General features: G+C 37.2%; 1 protein-coding gene across 5 annotated transcripts in view; it reads left to right on the forward strand.

Moving 5' to 3' along the window:
• Positions 1–25,808, forward strand: part of PREX2 (phosphatidylinositol-3,4,5-trisphosphate dependent Rac exchange factor 2) — a 292,133-nt gene that overhangs the window by 65,236 nt on the left and 201,089 nt on the right. For all 5 annotated transcript variants that reach the window (XR_008419975.1, XR_008419974.1, XR_008419973.1 and 2 more), the window contains exons 2-6: positions 4,414–4,485; positions 5,866–5,988; positions 9,116–9,220; positions 15,468–15,569; positions 19,207–19,368. Coding sequence is in view for 2 of the 5 variants with exons in the window: in XM_019453224.2 (XP_019308769.1) it covers positions 4,414–4,485; positions 5,866–5,988; positions 9,116–9,220; positions 15,468–15,569; positions 19,207–19,368 (564 nt within the window). In the remaining 3 variants the exon portion in view is untranslated. The remainder of the gene's footprint in view (positions 1–4,413; positions 4,486–5,865; positions 5,989–9,115; positions 9,221–15,467; positions 15,570–19,206; positions 19,369–25,808) is intronic.

Here is a 25,808-nt window from a genome sequence, read left to right on the forward strand (position 1 = left end):
AGATCCCTTCAAATTTCAAGATAAATCGATTGTTTTTTTAATTTTTTAAAATGTTTATTGATTTCTGAGAGAGACAGAGTGTGAGCAGTGGAGGGGCAGAGAGAGAGGGAGACACAGGATCCGAAGCAGGCTCCAGGCTCTGAGCTGTCAGCACAGAGCCTGATGCGGGGCTCAAATTCATGGACCACGAGACCATAACCTGAGCCGATGTGGGCTGCTTATTTAACCCACTGAGCCATACACGCAGGTTTTAATGTAGCAGAGTATGAAAAGTTCACTGATATGGTTGGTTTCAGATTAAAAATCATTCATGACTAACCTTTAAGAAACTACCACTTACTGAGTTTTGGTGTTGTATCAAAGAAGAATACCCACAACTATCTGGAAATGTTATAGCAATGAACATATCTGTGCATCTTTTGAGAGTTATCTACTATGTGTGCCTGATGTAAAGAGTGGGGAGGACAAAAATGAATTGAGGGAGATAATTTAGTACACTGAAATCATAAACAAGTGCATTCTGAGAATAAAATCATGGATTTTATCTCATCATGGATTTGCCTTTCCTTTTGAGTAAGTGGTGGCCCAGATAGACAGACAAGGAAGAAGGGAATAGCTGTCATCTCCCTCTTACATATAATCTCCTTCCCTCTTTTAATTTATTGGTTGCAAATTTGTGACATTTTTAGCTCTCTTAAGCTTTAATTAATGTATGGCATTTAACCCGTTTTACCAAATACATGATAGGAAGGAAACAACATGGAGCAAATTGAAGAGAAGATAAAGAGTTCTGCTGTCTGTGTAGGAAAACAGTAGTCCCTGACTGTAGTGATATCTCGGAATGTGTTGTGTAATCATTGCTAGGGGAATCCTGGCAAGCTGAACTGCCAACACACCTGCAAGCTGGAAGGTACAAGGAGGGGCACCTGCAAACCTCACTTAGTCTGTCTTATCTCGCTAGTCTTTGCATCTCCCTAGCCTTCAGAGAGTATTATGACCCATTTATGCAGATTGTGATTTTCATGGTTGGAGGGAGGGTTTTCTTGTGGAATAGCAGAAACTCCAACTGGTTGAGTGAGAGGGTATTGTGCATAGGGTTGGAAAGCCAAGAAGTTTTCTCCATTGAGACCCACTGACTTGTTTCCTCAAAGTCTTCAGTCTTTGGAAGAAAAAAACATAAAGAAATTTTCATCAGATGTAGTCTCAGGACCAATTGCATCAGAATCATCTAGGGAACTTACTCAAAATACAGATTTCTGGGTCCTCAACCAATCTGCCAAATCAGACCTTCTGGGGATAGGGCCAGGGAATCTGCATTTAGAAATACTCTCCAAGTATTATACACAATAAAAAGTTTGAGAACCACTGGCATTTATAAGCCTTTTTCCAGTATATTTGCATCAAAATGAGGATGATCTAATTCTGATGAAATTCTGGACCAGTGGGAATAAATGAATGCAGAGGTAAAACAGCATATTAAATCCTTCATGTATTTTTGTATTTAGGGTATTAATGCTTCTTTGACTGATAGGAAAAAAATTAAATGCACTAATTACTAAAGTCTGAAAGGTTGTTAAAAGACAGTTCTGAAAACAGGTTATTTTTCTTTATATTGAGGAAGGAAGACTTTTAGGTTTTGTCAAAAATGTCTGTTTTCATGATTTTGCGTTCTGGGCAAAGTATCTGAAATCTGCCTTCTCTGTGCATAAAATGAAGTTCTCAGGAAAATAAATGCTTGATCAGAAATGCTAACAAGTTCCAGGTTCTATTTCATTCACAGTTAAACAAAAAGTTCCATATTGTCACAGAGGATAAGAAGATAAAAAGTCAGATGAAGATATAGTTTACTGTCTCAGTTTGTATGTTTCCTTCTAGCTCATATTTTGATTCATTTGTACTACCTCCAGACTTTCATTTATCAGCTTCAGAATGTTACTGAGTTCAGTTCATGAAGAAAAATGTTTATAAATTTAGAGGTGAACGTTTAGTTTTGCTTGTGTGAGAGGTTACCTGTTTACTATGTGGTCAACGTGAAATGTAAACTAGGCAACTAAACTACCATGTTACTTTAAGACTAAGTAGAAAGAGCTAACAGACGATTTTTGGTATGAATACATGGAAAATATTCAACAAAACCAAAACTAAAATTAAAAATAAGACTCATACTAATTAAGATGGGCAAAGTCAGGAAATTCAGAATCTCTGTAGGTTGCCAGTTACACCTAACTATAGATAATAGTTCAAAACTCACATCGCATATCATATACACTTTCCAATGAAAGAATTAAGGTGACATTCAGTACTTTTCTATTCAGTTTATTTAATTCAGCTGACTTATTTCATTCAGTTGGATCTACTAGTACTGATGTGGCTTTGTTGTTACAGACTCTGAAACATGAACTGGTGTAATCGGGAATAGAGATGGGTCTGAAGCTAATGCTAGGAATGACATCCTGTGGCTCATTTGTTTTGTTTCTGTTAAATACTTTTGTTTTTCTTTTCACAAAAGTTATAATATGCTCGCAGCCAAATATTCTGAGCATAAGAAAGTGTATAAAGGTCATCTTTAACCACTGTTTGCATTTGGTATATGCTACATATTTTCTCAGTATGAATGCACACTACCATTACACATGTATATTTATGTGTGTATAATGGCATGTAATATGTATATGTGTGTACATATATGTCAGTACATTTCAAGTATGCTGATTAGTAAATTTTTCACCAAACAGTATTTTATAGACATCTGTTTTATATGCACATAATTATATGTAATTTATATCACATTCTATTTGTTATTATACTTCTGCATGGTATTTTATAATTTGCATGTACCATAATATATTAAATGATTCCCTTATTGATGGGCATTAGGTTGTTTTCAGTGTTTCCACTTTTGTAATCCATATACTGTAACCCCTTGTCTGAATTTTTTCTTAGGATAGATTCCTAGAAGTAGAATTGCTGGGTTAAAGGAAATGCCCATTTAAAAATTTGAGATATATTGTTAAGTTGTATTGTCCCCACAAATGTGCCATTTTATACTCTTACTAGCAATGTCTTGAGGATGGTAACTTTGGAACATTTGAACAATACTGGGTTGTCTTAGTCTCTTAAATCTTTGTAAGTATACCAGGTCAAACATGGGATTCTTGGGGTGCCCGGGTGGCTTATTCAGTTAAGCATCCAAGTCATGGTTTCAGATCAGGTTATGATCTCACAGTTTGTGGGCTCAAGCCCCATGTTGGGCTTTGCACTGGCAGTGGGAGCCTGCTTGGGATTCTCTCTCTCCCTTTTTTCTCTGCCTCTGTCTCTGTCTCTGTCTCTCTCAAAATAAATAAATAAACATTAAAATGGGATTCTTACCTTAATCTTCATTCGTTTGATGTAGTTTCCAGAGACTCCTTGGAGCCTCTGTGTATTCTGGGGATTGGTGGGCTATGCAGTCAGACCCTGACTTGGCAGGTAGTGGCTGAAGTTCTTAAGACAAACAGGGAAGGCAGTGATCTCACCTGATCACTAGATAGTTAATGAACGATGTCTTAAAGACACAAACCAGATTTGCTGGATGGAAAGTCACTTCTCCTTTTCCTTCCAAACCTTCTCTTTTAAGACCCAGTGTAAACAACTCTTTCTGCTTTTTTCCTTTGCAAAAATAATAGTGTATTTAGTCATGAGTCCAAGCTTAATGACTTGTCAAGAAGGGTCCAGATCTTTGAAATACTAATGAACTTATTTGCCTACCATAGGGCTATGGAGAGCCCTGACCTGATCCCAGGAATACCAAATCCGTCTTTCTAAAACTTGGGGGAGGGAGTAAGAGAGGAAGAGAAATCCCTCCATTCCTTCTTGAAGAGTCACACTCTCTCTTCCTCTTTCACTGACTATCTCTATCACTTCCTCCCTACCTCCTTCTTTCAATCTCTCTCAGTTCCAAAAAGGTCACTGGAATTTCTGACCCTTTGTTTTTTATCAGAAATCTCATTTTTCATTAGAGTTTGGTCTTGTGCTTCATAAGACTTAGAAGTTTAGGAAACATTTGACTCTTTTTTTCCCTTTCGTGTATTTATTTACTTAGAGCACACAAAAGTGCTCATGTGTAAGTGGCAGAGGAACAGAGAGAAAGGGAGAGAGAGAGAATCCCAAGCAGGCTCCCCGTTGTCAGCTGAGAGTCCGTTGTGGGGTTCAATCTCACAAATCGTGAGATCGTGACCTGAGCCAAAATTAAGAATCGGACATTTAACTGATTGAGCCCCCCAGGCTCCCCCAAAACATTGGACTCTTAAGTCTAATAGTTATTAGAGTTTTAAACTTTGGTTTCCTGTAAAACAGAATTAGTTCTCTTCAACACCCTGTTATTTTATTAACCTAATGTCAACTTCAAAATATCTTTTTTTTTGTTTCATGCAGGCGTTCTTACACCGAATGAACCAGTGCGCCGCGTCAAAAATTGACAAAAATGTAACAGAAGAAACAGTGAAGGTGAGGAGTTGCAGTTTGCCCTCAACACAAGCACACATTCTCCTCAGATAAGATTTTATCTGTGGGATGTTACTTGAGTGTTCTTCAGCTTACTGGTACCAGTAGAAGCTCTGTGCCAGGCACTTGTGTGGGCGACGCTGAGAAAAAGGGAAACGATGTCGGGAAAAGAAACAGAAGGTTATGATGATGACATAGAAGACATGGAGACTTTTTTTCTTTTTTGCCAAGGCCTTAGGGCAGTTTGAAAAAAGGAAGGAAAACAAACCCAGACTGAGAACCTCAGAGTCCGTGAGAGGGAGGGAGCAGAGTTGTGTGTGTAAGAGGAAGGCAAGAGGTGGACAGATGCAACTTCCAGTCTCTGATCTCTAAAGAACAAATGATTTGGGTGGTTCATTGGTGCAGAAAAAGTTCGCATAATATCTTGGACTCAGAAACAAATGGATAAGAATTTCCTGTTAAGCTGCAGGGAAGGAAAATTATGAGGAGGTTTGTAAAGGGGGAGGAGATACATGAAAATTAATTGTACTATTGTTATTACTCATTTAAGTTCTATAAATCATCATTGATGTTTATTTTTGGTGCTGATTTGCTGTTTTACTTTACTAAAAATAGAAAAAAATCCAAGGATTTTTTAGGCCCTTCTGAGTATTTTTTTCATAAATTAAATACTAACTTTCCAATTCTCCTCACCGTGGGAGTATTTTAGTTTGTGTGCTTTTGGTGGAAAGCAAAAGACAAGTGTCTGTATTATTCAGATGGCTTGAGGATGCTTTGTCTCTCGTATTGGGAAACTCCAGACAGAAAAAAAGGTTCAGGACCTGTGGCTCAGGGAGGTCAATAAGGTTGCCAGGTTCTCTGTACCTCTTCACTCTGACATCCAGGTTATCAGCTTGGCCGTGGACTGGCTCCTCCCGCAGCTGCAAAATGACCCTGTAGCTGTCCCAGCTGTCACTTCCAGACACAGCACCTTTCCAGAGGGGGGAAAAGGGCGGTCCATTCCAGGATGCCTTTCTAGAGAGCAAAGAAACCCTTGTCCCACACAGCCTGCCAGCAAATCCGCCTGCACAATTTTACCTGCCGCCCATTTTCGCTAATAGGGTGGGGACTGTCCTGCTTGGATTTAGTCACTTAGGCTTTTCCTGAGAGCCAGGAATAGGTTCCTGATTCCCAGAGTTGTGTGGGGGTGGAGAGGATGTCCAGACAAAATTGGCACTCTGCTGACTGGCTTGCTATGCCCTGAAGTTTTCAGCTTGGAAATAGAATACTGTACTCTTACGGACTGGTGTGTTTTTTTTGGTTTTTTTGTTTTGTTTGTTTGGGTTTTTTTTAGTTGTTTTTGTTTTTAACCTGCTTCACTATTGCACTTACATGTATTTGCAGATGCTGTTCTCAAACATTGAAGATATCCTTGCAGTACATAAGGAATTTTTAAAAGTCGTGGAAGAATGCCTACATCCAGAACCTAATGCTCAGCAAGAAGTGGGAACCTGCTTTCTTCACTTTGTAGGATAAATTTCTGTTTATTTTAAAAGCTCTTTCCCCCTAGATTTTAAGGTCTAGCGTTTGGCACAAGGGAATGTGGGAATTCAGCATTAGAAGCAAAATGTGACACCAAAAGTTTGGGGTCTTTTAAGGCCAATGAAATCTTCCACTTAGAGCCAGAAAGGGGTGAGGGCCTCACATCATCCATTTTATTCAGTGAAGAATAAACAGCCTTTTCTTTTCCCCAACAAGTTAGTTCTTCGCATGCTCTGTAGCTTTGAATTCTAATGAATATTCAGGCTGTTCATAATGAATGGATTTTTATGTTTCTCTCAAACATAGAGCATTTCCCTTTTGAGGCAGAAAATCCTTACTCTTATAATGGCGTGATGAGCCTTTTGTTAGTCAGAATGTTCCCTTTTTAATCGACTGGTGACAAACCTGCGGGTGGACAAACCTATTCACTCTAGGTACACATATGCCTGAATCTGAGTTTTTCCCAAGGATGGTTCCTCAGAAGGTTGTACTGAGCCGTACAGAAGAATAGCCAGTCAGTATTCTGGTGTTTCGAATCATACGTCATGATTGTGTGATCATTTCCATCCCTCTGGACACGGCAGTTGAAATTATTTGTGCAATCAATTTGCAAAGTAAAAAGTCACCTGAAAATGAAAATTGTTTTTAGAACTGAGGGCATTCATACTAAAAATAAAAATAGTACTGCTATATATATATATTCCACTGATGCTTATTTTCAGAATACCAATCTGAATCCATTTATGTATCAAAATGTCATATAATTAATGTTTTATTTAAAAATATCAAAGTGTTTTGTCAAAGAAATCAATTTTTGTTTATTTTTATTTCTTTTTTTAAAGTTTATTTATTTTTGAGAGAAAGAGAGAGCACAAGCAGAGAGAGGGAGAGAGAGAGAATCCCAAGCAGGTTCTGCACTGTCAGTGCAGAGCCCAACGTGGGACTCGAGCCCACAGACCATGAGATCATGACCTGAACCAAAACCAAGAGTCAGATGCTTAACCAACTGAGCCACCCAGATGCCCCAGTTTTTGTTTATTTTTATTTCTATTTAACCTTTGGGGCGCCTGGGTGGCTTAGTCAGTTAACCATCAGACTTCAGCTCAGGTCATGATTCACAGCTCGTCAGTTTGAGCCCTATGTCAGTCTCTGTGCTGACAGCTCGGAGCCTGGAGCCTGCTTCGGATTCTGTGTCTGCTTCTCTCTCTGCCCTTCCCCCACTTGTGCTCTGTCTCTCTCTTTGTCAAAAATAAACATTAAAAACACGTTTTTATTCCTATTTAACTTTTATAAAGGTAACCATATGTAGTTTCTAGATCTATATTTCTATATGTAGTGAGCAGACTCTGCATATGTTTTTTTAATAATCAGGATATATTTCATAAAGATAATGATATTAAAAGGAGAAGCTCCTTGGACATAGCAAGATCAAGCTGTGCTTTCCTTGGGCATGACTGGAAACCACGCATGTTTGTGTCCACTTAATCCAGACTGTTCCTTTTCATGAAAGAATTCAAATCTTCTGCCAGCTGGAGTATTTGCTCTTTCAGTCCAGTCCTGCACATGGGAATCTTGCACTCTGACATCCATTTCCTCAGTAACACACTATGAATCTGTCATCTGTGAATTTACTCAACTATTTCTGAAGCTTGTTTCATTCTGGGTCATATCATCTCTTGAAATAAGTAATTCAATACATTTTCTACTGGCTGTATAAAATAACACTCAGTGTTGCTTTCCAGATGCCTGTCTTTGAAATTTTAGAGGATATACTCCTATTCTAATATAGATCAACACATTTTCTGTGTCTTCCTCTTATTGGTACTGCTTTGATAGATACGAATCATGGCCACTTGGAGAAAAATCTAGTGATGGAAGGATACTTAGAGATCATGATGGTGAAAAGACTCCCTTTTTGACAGTATCCCTTTGTAGCAAATATGAAGGTTGTTTACATTTTTTTCTGCTCGACCACTTTCAGTGACAGCTCTAACCATTAGAAAATCTTTATGCTTTGCAACTATGTGGATGGAACTGGAGGGTATTATGCTAAGTGAAATTAGAGAAAAAAATCATATAACTTCACTCATATGAGGACTTTAAGAGACAAAACAGATGAACATAAGGGAAGGGAAACAAAAATAATATAAAAACAGGGAGGGGGACAAAACAGAAGAGACTCATAAATATGGAGAACAAACTGAGGGTTATGGGAGGGGTTGTGGGAGGAGGGATGGGATAAATGGGTAAGCGGAACTAAGGAATCTACTCCTGAAATCATTGTTGCACACTATATGCTAACTAATTTGGATGTAAATTAAAAAAAAAATTTTTTTAAAAGACCAAAAAAAAAAAAAAAAAGAAAAAATCTTTATGTTAATCTTGAATCTGCCTACCCACTGCCCATCAGTGCCCTTGCAGTTTCTACCCAGTGGTCCTAGTTTTATGTTTAGAGTTGTAAATCCTTTACAATAAAACAGCTATCTGAAAGTAGCTACCATTTCCTTACTATACTAACAAATACCTCTTTTTGAACTGACCTCTCATACGTAGTGTCTTCACAGTCCATCATCACTTGTTATCTTAGTCACCTGTTGCTGAGTATTTTCCTGTTTGTCTGTGTCCCTCTTAAACACGACTGTCCAGATTGGTGCATATGAACCGCAGGGTACTACGTTTCTTTATTCCTATATAATCTGGCACATGCTTTTCCCTCTATCCCAAAAGCTTCCTTCTCTCTCCCTGCCTGGGAATGATGGATTCATCTCCCTGGACCTTGCACAGATACTATTTTTTTTTTCTTTTTAAAGCTATACCTGAGTCCTCTCAGTAAAGCTAAGTACTCTCTTCTCTGTAATTGCTACCATTTAGTTCATTTACTTCTTATTGCATACATCATATTGGACTCTGGTTAATATAACCTATCCTTTTCCTTAGGCTATTCTTTATGGGTCAGAGAAAATCAATGAATAGAATGTATTTATATATATACACACAGTAGAGCTCCCAAAATATAGTAAACACTATAAGTTTGTTCATAAACATCACACAGAGTTAGTATCTTAAAATGGCTAATAAAATGACTCTAACTTATCCTTACTCAAATTCACAGAAAGACAAGTTTCGTATCTATGATGAATACTGTAGTAACCATGAGAAGGCCCAAAAATTGCTTCTTGAACTTAACAAAATAAGAACAATCCGCACATTTCTTTTGGTAAGTATATATTTAAGTGTTACCACATGCTGTGATTTGTTGATAGGCTCACTAAGAGCCAAGGGCTAGCACAAGTGTAGTATAAAAACTACTTGTGGGGCAATGCTTTAAACACATCCAGGCTAGGAGGCTAGAGTCCTTTGATAAACGTAAGAAGTGAGACTTGGCAGTAGCGTATGGATGGGAAAACGTTGATAATACCTTCTCCTGGTTGACTATGAATTGTTTGTGAGAACCACAGGTTCCTAGCGAGGAAAACATTTATGCTAGAGTTCATCATTGCTTTTATATCCCTCAACTCTGTAGGGTTTCATTTACTTCTGCTAAGGGAGCTATAAGTAGGGCAGTCACAGGAAGGAAACACATCATGGGTACGGTGTAAAAGACATTTAAAGATTGACTTTTCTCCTATGTGCATTCCTTATTCACTTTATTTAATTTCTTTACAATAGCACAAATAAATGCATATTTTGGCAATAATTTGGGCAACTTAATTGCCGGGGAGGAACACACTGTAAGTGTTCAATTCAGTAATATTCAGCAAATTGTAGAGTGGGGCATCTGTCCCATTACCCACTTTTAGAGATTCCCAGCACCCCGGAAAGTCCCTCATGCCTGTTTACAGCCCATCTCCACAACCACCATTAGCTCCAGGCAGTTATTGGTTTAATTTCCGTCTCCATAGATTTCCCTTTTCTAGATATTGCATATCAATGGAATCCTACAATGTAATGTTTTTTATAGCTGACTTCTTTTACTGAGTAAAATGCTTTTGAGATTCATCCTTGTTGAAGCATATATACATATTCCATTCATTTTTATTACTGAATAGTGTTCTGTTGTATGGATATACCATATTTTGTTTATCCACTTGCCAATATGTGACCATTGGGTGAACAGATGACTGTGATTAACGATGGACCTCGAAGATACTACATGTGAGACATCATTTCAGAGAGAGATATTTGTTAGTATAGAAAAGCCAGGAAATTCAGTTTGGGCTATTGTAAACAATGCTGTTATGAACATACATGTACAAGTCTTCATCTGGATATTTTCATTCTCTTGGGTAGATGCTAAGAGTGGAATTGCTAGGTCATAGTAAGTTTATGTTTAACTTTAAGAAGCTGCCAAAGTGGCTGTGCCATATCCACCAGCAATGTATGAGAACTGCGGTTTCTGTCTTTGCCAATACATGGTATTACCAGTTCCAATTATAGCTGTGCTAGTGGATGTGTAGTTTATCTGAAGGTGATTTTTATTTGCATTTCTCTCATGACCAATGATATCAAGCATGCTTTCATGTTCTTGTTAGCAATCCACATATCCTGTTTGGTGAAATGCTTATTCAAATCTTATGTTCATTTTTAAGTTGAGATGTTTCCCTTATATTGAGCTATAATTGTTTTTTATTTTGGATACAGCTCCTATATCTGATATGTAATTTGTAAATGTTTCTTACCAGTGTGGTTTGTTCATTTAAAAAATATTATCTCTTGAAAACCAAAAGTCTGACATTTTTTTGAAGTCCAACTTATTAAATTTTGTCCATATGAACATGTTTTTGTTATATTTGAGAAATCTGTATTCAGGTCTTATACTTACTTTGTTAAGTTAATTCCCAAGTATTTTACTCTTTTTGATGCTGTTGTGATTGGAATTGTCTTAATTTCATTTTTGGATTGTTCATTGCTGCCACATAAACGTTTAACTGTTATTTAGTTTTGCTCTATGTATATTTTTGTATCTTGTGGTTTAAAGTCATGTGTTAGTTCTAGTAGTTTTTTTTTTTTGTAGATTCTTTAAGATATTTTACATATTGGATCATGTCATCTGAGAGTAAAGACAGTTTTACTTTTCCTTTTCAATATGGATTCCCACCCCCCCCACCCAAAACCTGGCTTTTTGCACTGACTGGTTAGAACCAGTATATTGTTGAATAAAAGTGTTTAGAACAGATACTTCTGCCTTGTTTCTGATTATAGGGGGAAATCATTCAGTTTTTCATCATTAAGTATGTTAGCTGTAGGTTTCTTCATAGATGTCCTCAGGTTGAGGAAGTTCCATTATATTCGTAGTTGGTTGAGAGTTTTTTATTGTGACCTTTTTGCCTTTTCTAATACAGGTGTTTAAAGCTAAGAATTTTGCCCTGTACACTGCTTTAGTTTGATTCCATAAATTTTGACACATGTTTTTATTACTCAGTTTTTGAAAATGTCTAGTTTCCTTTGTAATATCTTTAGTCTTTTTTAAGTTTTCTAAAAATTTTATTTATTCTTGAGAGAGAGAAAGCATGCGAACATATGAACAGGGGAGGGGCAGAGAGAGAGGGAGAAGGAGAACCCAAGCAGGCTCTGCACTGTCAGTGAGGAGTCTGTGGCTGGGGCTTGAACTCCCGAGCCGTGAGATCATGACCTGGCTTAACTGACTGAGCCACCCAGGCATCCCTAGTCTGTTCTTTATTTAGAAGTTTGTCTTGGGGGATAATTCTGCATGGAACTTGTGTTTCTGCACATTTTCTGAGCAATGGAACTGACTGCCTTTGTTTGGGCCTATCTTTTAAAAGATGTTTGTACCATGAACAGCCGCAGAAGGTAGAGATAGTCTCTTTGTCCTCAGCAGTGGGCAGTGATGCCTGCTGCCATCATAAGAGATGCATGTTTCATAGCCTCAGGTCTCCCCCTCGTGTTATACATGTGCATGGGTCATCTGGTCTTCTTTGTCTTGCATGTGGGAGCTGGGGCTTGGGAAACTGGCCCCAAAATAGTGATTCTCTGGCTCCTGGTATTGTTGTAAAGAAGAAAAAAAAAAGGTCCTATATCGCTGTCCTAGGAGTTTTATGTGTTCTTCTAGCATCCATAAATATGTGGCAAGTTAACTTTTTAGCTTGCAGCTAGGGTAAAATCTTAGAATCATCACAGTTTTACCATTCTGTTATTTTATTTCCCAGTATGGGAATTTTTCAAATATCTTCCTGTAGTTGATTTTTTTAAATTTAATTCCATTCTGGTTAGAGAACATACTTAAACCATTTAAATCCTTTTAAATTCATGAAGACATTTTTATAGCTTAGCATATGGTCTGTCCTGGAATTTCTTTTTTTCTCTGTATGTTCCATGTGTGCTTAAAAATGGCATATTCTGCTGCTTTTGGGTGGAATGTTCTATAAGTGTCAGGTCATTTGGGGCGCCTGGGTGACTCAGTCGGTTAAGTGTCATCCAACTTCGGCTCAGGTCATGATCTCATGGTTCATGAGTTCGAGCCCCGCATCGGGCTCTTTGCTGTCAGCACAGACCCTGGAGCCTGCTTCAGGTTCTGTGCCTCTCTCTTTCTCTGCTCCTCCCCACTCATGCTTTGTCTCTCTTCCACTCTCAAAAATAAATAAACATTAAAAAAATTTTAAATGTTAGGTCATTTATGTTTGTAGTCCTTTCCTTTAGGTGTTCAGTCAATTACTGAGGGTGGGATATTGAAATCTACGGGTATAATTATTAAATTGTCTATTTTCCTTTCAATTATGTCAGTTTCTGTTTTATATGTTTTGGGGCCCTGTTTTTAAATATGTATTCATTTAAAGTGCTTGCATTTGTATTTCTACTTATCATAAAATGTTTTTCTTTCTCCCTAGCGGTATTTCTTTTCTTAAAATCTATTTTGCCTGATATTATTATAGCCATGACAGCTCTCATACTGTTTGTATGTTATATCTTCTTCCGTTATTTGACTTAACAAGATATTTGTGTCTTTAAATCAAAAACATGCCTCTGAGAAACAGTATATGGTCAGATCTTGCTTTTTTATCCAGTCTGACAATCTCTGCCTTTTGATTGGAGATGTTCAGTTCATTGACCTTCAATGTAATTATTGATATTATTTGTTGATATGTACCATTTTATTGTTTTTTCTATATGTGTGGTGTTGTTATTGTTCCTTTGTTCCTCTTTTACCTTCCTTGGTATACTGTTTTACTTCCTTTGTTGGCTTTTTTAAACTACATTTTTTAAGTTTTTTAGCAGGGAAGTGTTTGCTCTTACAACAGTATGTTCTTACAAATCGTGATTTATCAAGTCTATTTCCTAAAGTTGGTTATTTTTGTTTTGTTTTGTTTTTAGTAACTTTCCTTGACTTAATTTGAGAACCTGTGACTCTTTCGTGACTCTTGGCTGTGCAGCTGATATCTCTACCCAGTTTTATGTCTTATAAGTTAGCCGTTCTTTTTAAGAGTCCTATGCCACTGAAATCTTAGGGCTCTTTATAAAGTGTTAGAACTCTGCTATCTTACTAAATCCATTCTGTTCTCAGCGCAGTTGACTCTTTGTTCACATTGGTCTAGTTTATTGTTTGAATTGTGTCAAGCCACACCAGAAAATTCTCAAGAGTTCTGGTTTTAGATGATTCTACAGCCATAGTCTGGTAGGAAACCTGACTTTTTTATAATTCTTGCCCTGGCACTGAGTGGCCACTAATTATCTGAATGACTTTAGGAAATTCATTACATCACTGGTGTCATGTTCCATATCCATAAAATGAAGATAATAGTAATTATCCTTTGAAAAACAGGTAAGAGTTTACAGATTTGTTGATGGTATTATTTGGGGCACTTGAATATGCTGCCACCTCAGTAAGTTTTATCAGGGAAATCTCTGGGAGCTCATTTAGGAGACATTCTTTGTGTATATGTTAGAAGAGAGCTGGCTTTCATAAGCCAGTCAAAAGTGGCAACCAACCCCTGCTATTATGAAGACAGTTCCTAATCCGTACAGTACAAATAGACAAGGAAATAAAAGTGCGTTAGGCAGTCATGAGTTTCTTAAGGTACTTCAACCCAGAGCTAGGAAAAGGGGGTGGCCACATTTATAGGAATGCTAACTCCTACTGGAATACTGACATCACTGGAAATCTAGTGAGATGTACATAGTTGTGTTTCATACAATTGCTCTGGGGACAATGTCATGCCAATAGAGTTCCATTTGTCCATTCCAATAGAGTTGGAAACAATATTTTGATAAACTGATTGTAATAGGGGATGAAGCCCCTCCAAGAGCATGCTTGAGTCAGAACACTTATTTGCTGTTCTGACTTCTAAACTGTCTGGGGGAAGTTAAAGTCATGGCATTAGTTGTGCTGACTTGAATACACCAATTGGAGCTAAAGCCAAGTTGTTCATGACAGCGGGCAGGGGGTTCTGCTGTTACCCTCAGTCTTTCCTTTTCATCCTTTCCTGCTCGGCACTTGGTCTGTCTTCTCGATGAATACAGGACAGTAGTTTTAAAATGGTAGTATAAAGGTAGCTAAATGATAATAGATATTTGAGGGGCCCTTTTCTCCCTTCATTACATATTTATGCCTGTTTTCTCTATGCCAGTTACTCTGATAGACGCTGCAGAAACAGGTTTTGGCATCAATTTCAAATCTTTTTTTTTTTCTTTTGGTATTGATACTTAAACCATTAAATAAAGACCAGATGCTTAAGAGGCTATAGGCTTTTTTTTTTTTAAATCAGAGTTGATTTCCTCTTCCCTTTCATCTTCCTCTGATTGCTAATTTTGAGAATGTCCCATTCCTCTTGCCTCTCTGGAGATCATATCTGACCTCCTCTGCGACTGGCTGGCCAGTGTCATTGGTGAGGTAGTATAGCTAACAGTGACTTAGCAATCACTGGTTGAAAACATGCCAAGTTTACAGACAGGAAAACTAGCATTCTGAAATCAGCCCAAGTTACATCACTAGTCAGTGGCAGAGCATGTGTAGAACCCAATTGTCTCTAGGCCTGCTCTTTACAACACAACACCACACCATGACTCAACTACAACACAACTCCCTTTATAAGCAGGATTGATCTCTATGTATACTTGTGTCTGTCTACCTATTATTTATTCACCCATCAATCCATTCATCCCTCCATCCATCCATTCATCCACCCATCCACTCACCCATCCATCCATTCCTTCATTCCTCCATGTCTATCCTATTTGTCTTCAGACTTCATACTCAGAAAAATATATATAAATTAATTTCCAAGATATGTATTCAAAACACATTTTGGTTTCTATAACCAATATGAAATGTGAAGTATTTGTTTTTGTCTTCTGTAAATGTTATTTGTGATTGCATGGGCTCATCTCTGAGAAAGAAGCTATGTAGAGATAAGCTTTGACAAAGTTTCAGCAGAAAATTTTATGATAGAAGATCGTGTCACAGCTTTGACTTTAAAAAGTGTAATTAATTGTTTTTATTTCCACTTCAGAACTGTATGCTACTCGGAGGACGGAAGAACACAGATGTTCCCCTGGAAGGATATTTAGTAACACCGATACAAAGAATTTGCAAGTATCCTCTCCTTTTGAAGGTATTTTATGTGTTTATTTCACTGTAGAATTTTCCTTGTATCTGCATATTTTGCAGATGGTATTTAAAAGGTTTTTCTTTTAAATAATCTGACTTTTGTTTTGTTTTCTTTCTTTCTTAATTTCTTTTTTTTTTTTTTTTTTGAGACCAAGCACATGAGTGGGGGATAAGGGCAGAGGGAGAGAGAGAGAGAGAGAGGGAGAGAGGGAGAGAGAGAGAGAATCTCCAACAGGCTCCATGCCCAGTGTGGAGCCCGATACGGGGCTCAATCTCAAAACTGAGATCGTGACCTGAGCCAAAATCAAGAGTTGGGCACTCAACTGACTGAACCATGCAGGCACCCCTAAATAATCTGACTTTCTAAAGAAAAGGCAGATCATAGTTATTGGGGGAAAATGGCTATTTTGTCACATATATATGGAGTAGGAAACAGATCTTTTGGCAAAAGAGACTTTGTAGACTACTTTATAGACTTTGCTCCTTGTAGAAAATATATTTGTTTGAGTTTTATTTAGAGTTAATGCGTTAGTTTCAAGATAATCCATTAAGTACCTTATGACCAGTTTATATAGCACTTTATGTACAGGGTTCTTTATCTTAAGTAAATCCACTGTGGGCATATGATTTGATAGTCCCTAAAAATGATGACTTCTTGATACTAATGAAGTTAAAGTCAAAGTTACATAATTTCAGAGCTTGGTATTTAAATCTATATTACAGGGAATGGTGTGGGTCACATGGGACAATAAATGATAGGAATGACAGTGATAAGCAAACACTACCTCTGGAAGACAGGACATGCCCCATTAATGGTTGTAGGTCCATTGCCTCATTATAATGACCCAAAGTTTTATTCTGAAAAACATACTATAATGTCCTAATTATTTGTAGTATTAAAGTATGTGAATAGATTTGTATGGCAATTCTGAAAATGATGCTTTTGGAGGTACAACATCAGGAACTACAACTACAACATCAGGATGCAGTTTGGGATGGTGGTTGAGCACATGAGTTCTGAGTTCAAATCCTAAGTATTCTGCTTACTAGCTGTGTACTGAACACATAATCTAACCTCTTAAAGCCTTGGGTTTTTATTTATGAAATAGGAATAATTATGATGAAATTATAGCATGTATCTACAAGAATGTGTATATGGATATGCGTATCCATATATTGTGTATACATATATATGCATATCGAAAAGGGATTACATAGTAACAATAGTTGAACTATTTTAGGCAAATCATTTAACACAGTATGTATTCCATATATATTAGCTATTACTACTCATATATATTTGTTTCTGATTTATTTTAATATATTAATCACTACTTGCTATCTAAATTTTAAAAATACTCCAAAATGCTATGCATATATTAACTGGTGTTCTTATTGATTAACTCTTTGAGAAATAAATGTAAGGAATTTTAACTAAAAATACATTTTTAAAATTTATTTATTTTGAGAGAGAGAGAGAAAGAGAGAGAGAGAGAGAGAGAGAGAGAGAGAGAATCCCAAGCAGGCTCCATGCCATCAGCATAGAGCCCAATGTGGGGCTTGATCTCATAAACTGTGAGATCATGACCTGAGCCAAAATCAAGAGTTGGATGCTTAGCCAACTGAGCCACCTGGGTGTCCCTAAAAATACCTTTTTTTTAACTACAACTTCTGTTAGTTGCATAAATTGGGGTTTTGTGTACAATTTCTTTGAAAACAATTTCTCCTTATAAAAAAACAAAGTCCATTGAAGTTGCTCAATGAAGCCCTAGAGAGAAGGTAACATGGGGATCTCCAGTTATGCAGAGCTTTGGTGTGGTCCTCAGAAGGTGGGAGGATTGGTGCAAAGGTGACTTATCTTTGTGAGAGTCCTTTTAGATGCCTATTGTGGTGACCCAGATCACTTCAGCTATCCCTGGACCTGGCTTTGGAATGTAGGCATTTGTTTAAGAGTCAGAAGGGATAGTGATATTAAGAGAAATACGCCATGCCAAGTAGTTGTTCTAAATCACTTCTGGTTACGGATGGCTGCTGGTTAGGGTTGGTTGATCTGACCTCTCAAAAGATGGAATCATGGACACATCCTTGCTTAGGAAGATAAATAACTCGCGGTACCTTCAAGGAGTGAAAAGATGTCATGTTTCCCCTTCTTTGGATGATTGTCTTCGCAAAGAAACGTGAAGAACTATTTACTTGTGTAGTAGGTATGTTGGTGTTGGTGGTTTTCTTTGTTGTACTATTGTGCTGATAATCTCTTTGATTTTGGATGATTTTATTTACTCAGAAAGACATTAGGGATTAGGCTGTGTGTTAAAGAAAAGATATATTGGTCTTATTTGTGGAACTTGAAATCAGCACAAGGCTCATGGAAAGTAACTGACAGAGATTATTACTAGTCATTCATCTTGCTATTTTACATTATCTAAATTCTCAGTTCCACAGGTACTCATTGGGCACAGTTGCATGGGGCCCCAAATCATAGCCTGCGGACTGACTTGACCACTTCACATAATTTACAAATACTTCTGCACTTTAGAATTTCTAGAGAAGCCAGCATGTCTCTTCCATGGATTTGTGTTCCAGCATAACTTTTTAAATCTTGTCTTGGGAGTGATGTAATGTGTATTCTTTTGGTGCTAGCTCTGCAGAACAGAGTGTGAACATATTGAATGCAGGGTCAAAGTTTATGGCAAAATTTTCAACAATAACAGACCCCAGGAGAATATAACAACTGCATACTTTCCCACTGTATGTTAAGAATTAAGAGAATTCTTTTAAAAGACTTGCCTTAGGATTTCTGTAATTGTGTTAGTTACATGATGATGGCAACTGTAGTAAAGAAACAAATGACTAATTAAAAAGCAATGTGGTTACAACTGTCTAGACAGTGGGTGAAGATGTTTAATTTTGTGCTCCTAAAAAACAAACAAGACCTTTTAATATATTTAAAAGATTAAAGATTACTCTTGTTCTGATATCCTGAATGGAAAAAAACCATAAAATGCCAAAAAAAACCCAAAAAACAAAAACAAAAAGAAAATTATTGAGAGGCATATGGCAATTCATTCATTACAGAGAATGAACCCAAGTTATTGGTGAAAACAGCATAAATTTCCCCTTTAATGATGGAGTATTGTGGAATTTACACATCATTTATTTTGCTGGAGTGTAAGACATTATTTAAAATTTTTGCTTTATGTATAGCATGTTTTTATAGCTTCTCAAAAATTTATTAGAAAATAAGGCATTTAAATTATTTCTGAAATTTTGGGCTTACTATTCTGTTAAAGACTTGAGGAAAATATGTAAAGTTATATTTCTGGTTGGAGCAGAGGTCAAACTTATAAAACATTTCATGCTGCAGGTGAGATATTTGACAGTTTGAAAGGAGAAGTCTAATTTAGTTTTTAAAGACAATAACTTTAAGGAAAAAATTAAAATCACTGCCAAATGTGTATTAGGGGTAATGCACATTCATTGATTCAACCTTTTATTTCTGATCTTAATCCTAGTGGAGTTTGTGATGTCACTTCTGAAAGTGGCTCTCACGATCTTTGCAGTTTTCATTTCCTGGTCAGTCTGAACCTGCTGTACCAGAAAGCAGAAGATCAAAGGGCGATTTGTTTTTTGTGTATAAACAGGAGTTGCTGAAGCGGACTCCAAGGAAACACAGTGACTACGCAGCAGTAATGGAAGCCCTCCAAGCCATGAAAGCCGTCTGTTCCAACATAAACGAGGCCAAGAGGCAGATGGAGAAGTTAGAAGTTTTGGAGGAGTGGCAGTCTCACATTGAAGGCTGGGAGGTACATTCACTCTACTCAACAATGGAGCTTAAAATAGTTTTGTTATGTCTTAATACTGTGAATAGAATTGTTGACATTGGATTGAACCATAAATGGTCATTTTCACAGATAATGCCAGAGGGCTGTAACCATTTCTGAAAAGTGCTGTCATTATTATTTTTAAATATCCATAAAGCGGCAGTTAATTGACTTAGTGACAGCCTGAAAGCTTTGTGATAGAGCCACCCAACACTGTGTGGGTTATAAGCTTTGGTATTTCAGTATTTGTGCATCTCGATTATCCTTTTTCCTGACTGCCTTTGGTCAACAAGTACATAGCTTGAATCCTGGAGAGAGTTAAGAAGGGGGTTCCGCTCCATACGTGTTCTGTGATACTGTTATTTTCAGATTCTAAATTAGGTGTATGGTGATGGATTTCATTGTAAGCCCACTTAATCTCTCTAAACTTGAATTTCCTCATTTCTAAAATGAAAGAACTATTATGTGATTTTTCAGGTCCACTGAAGACAAAAAGTTTTACTGATTTATGATTAATTAGAGAAAGATTTTTTTAGATGATAAAAAGGCAAAAGAGTGATATTCAGAATCTGTAATACGTTTTCGTCTATAGTAACTTTGAATCCCCATCATTTCATGGGGTTGGAGCCCCGTATTATTTTAGTGCCGTATAAAGAATAAACTAAAATTTTGTCTTTAAATTGCCTTAATTGAGATGAACATGAGCTTTCTTTCAACTAGGATAATTTGTTATTATAAAGTAAGCAATTAGTATAATTTTTAAAGGCATAAAGAAGATTTAAAATGTTTCCAGTCAAATACTATATTACACAAATTTCAGTACATTGCTTTTTATCTAAAGATAAAGATAAAGGCTTTAATAATTGACTGGTTTTTTTCGTATCTTCGATATGTTGATTTCTGTTTAGATCTAAAATTGTCTATTCAGATTTGCAAGGAAGCCTCAAACAGTGACCTCTGGGAATTCTCTTATTTATCCACTTTTCACCATGAAACTTTTCAAATGCTAGCTGAGATTTAGTCTTTCTCCTCATCTATATTCTTTCATTTCAAGTGTCCAGGGTGACCTCCCGTGTCAGCATGAATGCTACTTATTTCAGTCAATTAAAATGGTTGTGTGTTTTAGTGTTGATTCATGATGATAATTCCTTTCCTGGGGAGCGGTTGTCCTGCTGGGATGAGAAAAATGGACTGAAGTTTACTTTTGTCATTCTGTTGTCAATTGAGCATTAGAAGAAAAACTGAACTTGCTTTGAATTGGAGGGTTTCTCATTGCTATCTGCCAGGCCTTTTACCAAAACAAAACTTCACAGATTCTTCTTGGTACTCTAGGGAAATGGAATCTGTCATTTTTTCTCTCCTCATGTATATCCTAAAAATTGAGTCTACTGCAGGAATAAGAGATTCCTGAAAAAGCATTGATATTTCTTGCACTGAACATGCAAGTTGCTCAAAGGAAGAATATGTGTGGACCATAATGTGTCATATACAGCCCATAGCAGTGGGTGCCTCAGTGTCACCAGCCTTGCTATATTTATAACAAACAGTTGGAGTGTAAGAAGGAAATGGGGCATCAGGACAGAAAACAGGCTGCAGGAAATCAGAAATGACTACAGTTCCAGCATGCACAGAGGAGATAATACGAATGTTGGGTTCCTAAGAGGGCAGCAACATAAATTCTACTGGAGCAGGATTTGAAAATGATTGCGTAAGACACAGCCATAGGTGCTTTGGGAGGTTTTGGGGTCTTGAGGGAATGCACGTTGGAGGAAGGCACAGCCAACTGGTTGGCAACTTGTGATTAGAACCTGATTCCCCATCTCAGTCCACCACCTCGGAGAGAGTGGGAAAGGGGTCATAGTACTCAAGTCTGGTTCCTTCCGGGAAGTTTAGGAGAAACTGCGGGTAGGATTCCCAAGGTAACACAGGACAAAGGGACACAATTGTGCAAGATGAATGCAGGTTCTGGGAGGGAAGGGGAATGGTTAAAGAGCTTTCTCTGAATTGCAAACAAGGATTACTGCTCAGCTTGCAGACAGCTTTGTGTTTGTTTCGAGTGGCTCTAGTGGGGTTAGGACAGGGCCAAGGGCAGATGTCAGGTGGCATGTCAGCTAGAGAACACAGAGATCCTTAAAGAGCTTTTGAGGTGAGGAGCCTTGAGCTGAAGTTGGGAAACCTGTCCAGCTCCTTCCCTGAGCTTCCTCAGGTCTTTTAGGACCACCTTAGAGATGCCACTCTTTCTCCAGTGACCAAAATTTCTTGAATGGGCTCCGAGTCTGATACACCATGAGTTTGCACTATTTCCACTTGAGGTGGATTATTTATTTCAAATAAGTCACTTAATTTTCCAGGGTCTTATTTTCCCATTAATCAAATGAAGACTTTTTATAGTAAAATCTGTCAGGTATCTTGCCTATCTAGTATTTTGCATTATAAATTATCATTACATTCCTTTATGTTAGGCAAATAAGTGATTGAAATTTATGACTCCCAAATCAGATGACAGAGTGAAAAGACCTGGTTGTTGTTCACTGTTAGACTGGACTCTAACCCTTGGTTTGGGGATAATGCATCAAACCTCTCATGAGAGAGGTTAGTGCCGTGTGGGTTAGTGCAAGAGTCAAATGAAATAAGTGGAAGTGCTTTGACTACTGTAAAATGCTATGCAAATAAGTAGTATTTTAAAGCTCTGGTTCAGTGGTAGGGTTTTACCCTTGAGAAATTCCCGTTTGTCTAATATATGCACCTGTCTACTGAAGGTGTTATATCACTCCAGTTAAGGTTAGATAGTTCCAAGCAACAGAAACTAAAAGAAAAATTAATTTAAAGGATATGGGGTCATTCACAGGATCAAAAGAAAAGCTATATTCTCAAGGGTGTCTAGGCAGCCAAAGCTGTCAGGCAGGACCTTCAATGCCTTAGCTAAAATGGATAGGCTCTAATAATTTTTTCCACCCTTATATTATGTCACTCAAGATTCAAGATCAAGATCTAGGATTCCTCTAACTTGCCTGGCTAAATTTGCTTAGGGGAGGACAGAGGTCCTTGATTGCCAGTCACCCACTTTACTTTTGAGGAAATGCTGATCTTCCATTGTATGCAATCTTGGTGAGTCTTAAATAGTTTGCTGAGGTATTATAATCCCCATTACACAGATTTTCAAAATGAGGCTATATAACTTACTCAAGTTCTTATGACTAACGGATGGCAAAGTTTAGTACGAAAATAAACAGACTGGTTCTAAAGCCTATATTCCTTGGCACCATGTAATATTATTTATACCCATCAGATAAAAATGTAGCTAATTTGTGGGGCACCTGGGTGGCTCAGTTGGTTAAGCATTGGACTCCTGATTGTAGCTCAGGTCATGATCTCACAGTTCATGGGATTGAGCCCCATGTTGGGCTCTGTGCTGACAGTGTGGAGCCTGTTTGGGATTCTCTCTCTCCTTCTCTCTCCGTCTCTCCCCAGCTCATGCTCTCTCTCTCTCAAAATAATTAAATAAACATTACACAAAATTTGTTTTAAAAAATTAAAATTATTATCTAGATTAAGTTGGTTGCTTGCCCTTTAAAAATAAATTGATTGTATGGGGCACCTGGGTGGCTCAGTTTGCTGAGCATCCAACTTCAGCTCAGGTCATGATCTCCTGGTTTCGTAAATTTGAGCCCCACATCTGGCTTGCTGCTGTCAGTGCAGAGCCCGCTTTGGATTTTCTGTCTCCCTGTCTCTTTGCCCCAACCCTGCTCTCTTTCTCTCTCTCTCACACACACATACACACAAATCTCTCTCTCTTTCTGTCAAAAATAAACATTAAAATTTTTTTTAAGTAAATTGATTATAAAAATTAGGTTTTTGTCAGCATTTATGTAGTGACAGACACCACAGAAGATCTGTGGGTTAATTGTTCATATTTAATTACCTTTTATTAGCATAATTTATTATATCTCAGTTTTATGTCTTATCTTACATTCAAAACATTCCACGGGATATTCTACTGAAAGTAATTGTAGGACAGTGATCAGTGTGGTTGGGAAGGAAGTTTATTAGCTGTTTAAGCAGAGCCACTGATTCATTCCATAGAACAGAACCGTTCTTGATGTTGGTGGGCTTTTTGACTGATTGATAGTGTAATGATCACTGTAATCTTTGGAGTCAAAATGGACTTTGTCAACAAGGGAGTATCAATCAGCATTATGTCATTTGGTAGTTTAGCTTTACATTCTTCATAGGCCTGTTTGGGATAGATCTCTTAAATCTGAAAAAAATATATATTAAAAGATAAGGGGGAGAATTATTAATATATGAAGGTGTTGGGAAAAATAAGATCAAAATAATTATTGTGTTTTAGGAAGTAAAAACAATCAGAATAGAAATTTGACACCTCTTGATTACCTTTTTACATGGAGAAATATAATGGTACAAGACCATTTTAAAATCACCTGTTGCTGCTTTACGTTTGACTAAGTTTGTGTCTGACAGTGTATTGACTTCAAGTCATGTTCTCTTATTTTATGAGTGTGAGTCTAACAGAGGTTGTGATGAGACCTGTTTCTTTCATCTTCTCTGTAAGGTGATTTCGTAGATACACATTTGTCTACTGTCTTGAAGCAGACTTGATTCTTAAGGATAAGTGGTTTGGGAAAAAGACCATTGAAAGTGAATCTACGTAGAAAGGGGAGCAGAATTTCCTAAGTGGGAGTGGGGGGGACGTCTGATTGGGACTTCATTTTGGTTAAATGAAAGTTTATGTTATTAATTTGTTTTATCTAATATATATGACATAATTTGGCTAATAACTTCTGTTAATAAACTGTATCTCAGAAAGAGTGAATCAAATGCTGACTCTTGAGGGGTGGGGGAATACATCTTACGACATTATGTGATTACATGATGTGATAGTCTTCACTTAATGTTTAACTTTTCTAGTATTTTTAAAAGAGTTTTTGAAAGAATATTCAAATGCTTCATTAATTTTCTCAAGACACTCCTTTGATGTTGAAACCACTCTCTTTTGAAACACCCATCTAGTTGTCATTCTTGTCACTTTTCTTTTCTTCCACCATGAATGGGTCTAGCTCTGCTAAATTATCATCTGTCAGTGCTTTGCATATGATTGGGGAAGTTTCAAGCCCTCCTGTCATCTTTCATCTTTGCTAAGTTTATGCCCTTCTCTCTGCAGTCTGTGTTTTTCTGATACTGACATTCAACATTTAGTTGACATGATGAATGAGGTAGACTCTGGTGTTAAGCAGGGAGAGCCGATGATTGGGTCAGATAATTATGAATAGTTTCATTTTATAATGGTTTTTGCCACCTCATTGCTGCAAAGAATCAGTAATGAACCCTTATATAACATATTAAGAGAACTTGTTAACATGAAAAGATTTATGCTTTCAAACGGTCCAGATAACAGTTTAGTGATGATATTTTTATTGCGTTTATTCAGAGGATAGGGATTGTTTTATTATTGCAGTGTTTCATAAGTCATGATTTTAACGTTTGAAGAAACACTAGCAATTAGAAAAGGAGCCATAAAATAAATGTACATGCTTCTGTCTTTTCTGGCTCTTGTCATTTTCTGAAAGCATGCTTTGGCATCTAACAAGTGCCCACCTATGAAAATTCATCCTATTTACACATCAAATTCTTTAATGGTGCTTTGACATTTAATAGTTTTTCATGTATGCTGGCTATCTAATTGACAGCTGATTATATACCTCAAATTGTAGAATCAAAATTATTCAACTTTTAACACATTAGATTCTGAATTGTTATTATTTTCTTGCTGGTTCTTGTACCATGAGGCACACACGTTGAGAAGGGGAGCCATTGGTGAGCAATGTTGCGGACACAGATTGCCTCCAGGTCCTGCTCTTAATGACTTAAGTCATTGTTTGCTCTATCCGTTTCAGACTGATCTCTTCACCATATTGGAAAGTGGTATTTAAATAGTGTACTCCATCAAGTTGACAGTGAAGAATGATTGAAGCCTAAAACCACAACATGGAATGAACTATAAAATTAATTATAAACATACATAATCATAAACATACAGCTCTCCCTGATAATCATCACTGTTAACTCACACCAACTCGCATTTTATTAATGTGTGGTGATTGCAGTGATCACACTGCATTTAATTCTGTGTTTGCATATCTGTTTCTTCCACTAGTATATGGGCTTCTTGGGAACAGAGGTCATGTCTCAAGGTCTGAGTTTACAGCATCTAGGGCAGTGTCTGATGCATAGTGGGTTGGGTGGTAATTAAATGCAGATATAATTATATGATAGTTATGTATTCATTATCAGTGGCTTCTCACTATTTTTTAATACTTTTGGCCCTTTTGGATAGTGGCAGTGATTCTGACCCGGTTCTGTTATTTGTTTCATTTTTATGCTTCTTTGATGATCTCTTATCC

This window comes from Panthera pardus, unplaced genomic scaffold, assembly GCF_024362965.1.
Source record: "Panthera pardus isolate Hobbes unplaced genomic scaffold, ASM2436296v1 HiC_scaffold_7, whole genome shotgun sequence".
In the NCBI taxonomy this organism is placed as follows: Eukaryota; Metazoa; Chordata; class Mammalia; order Carnivora; family Felidae; genus Panthera; species Panthera pardus.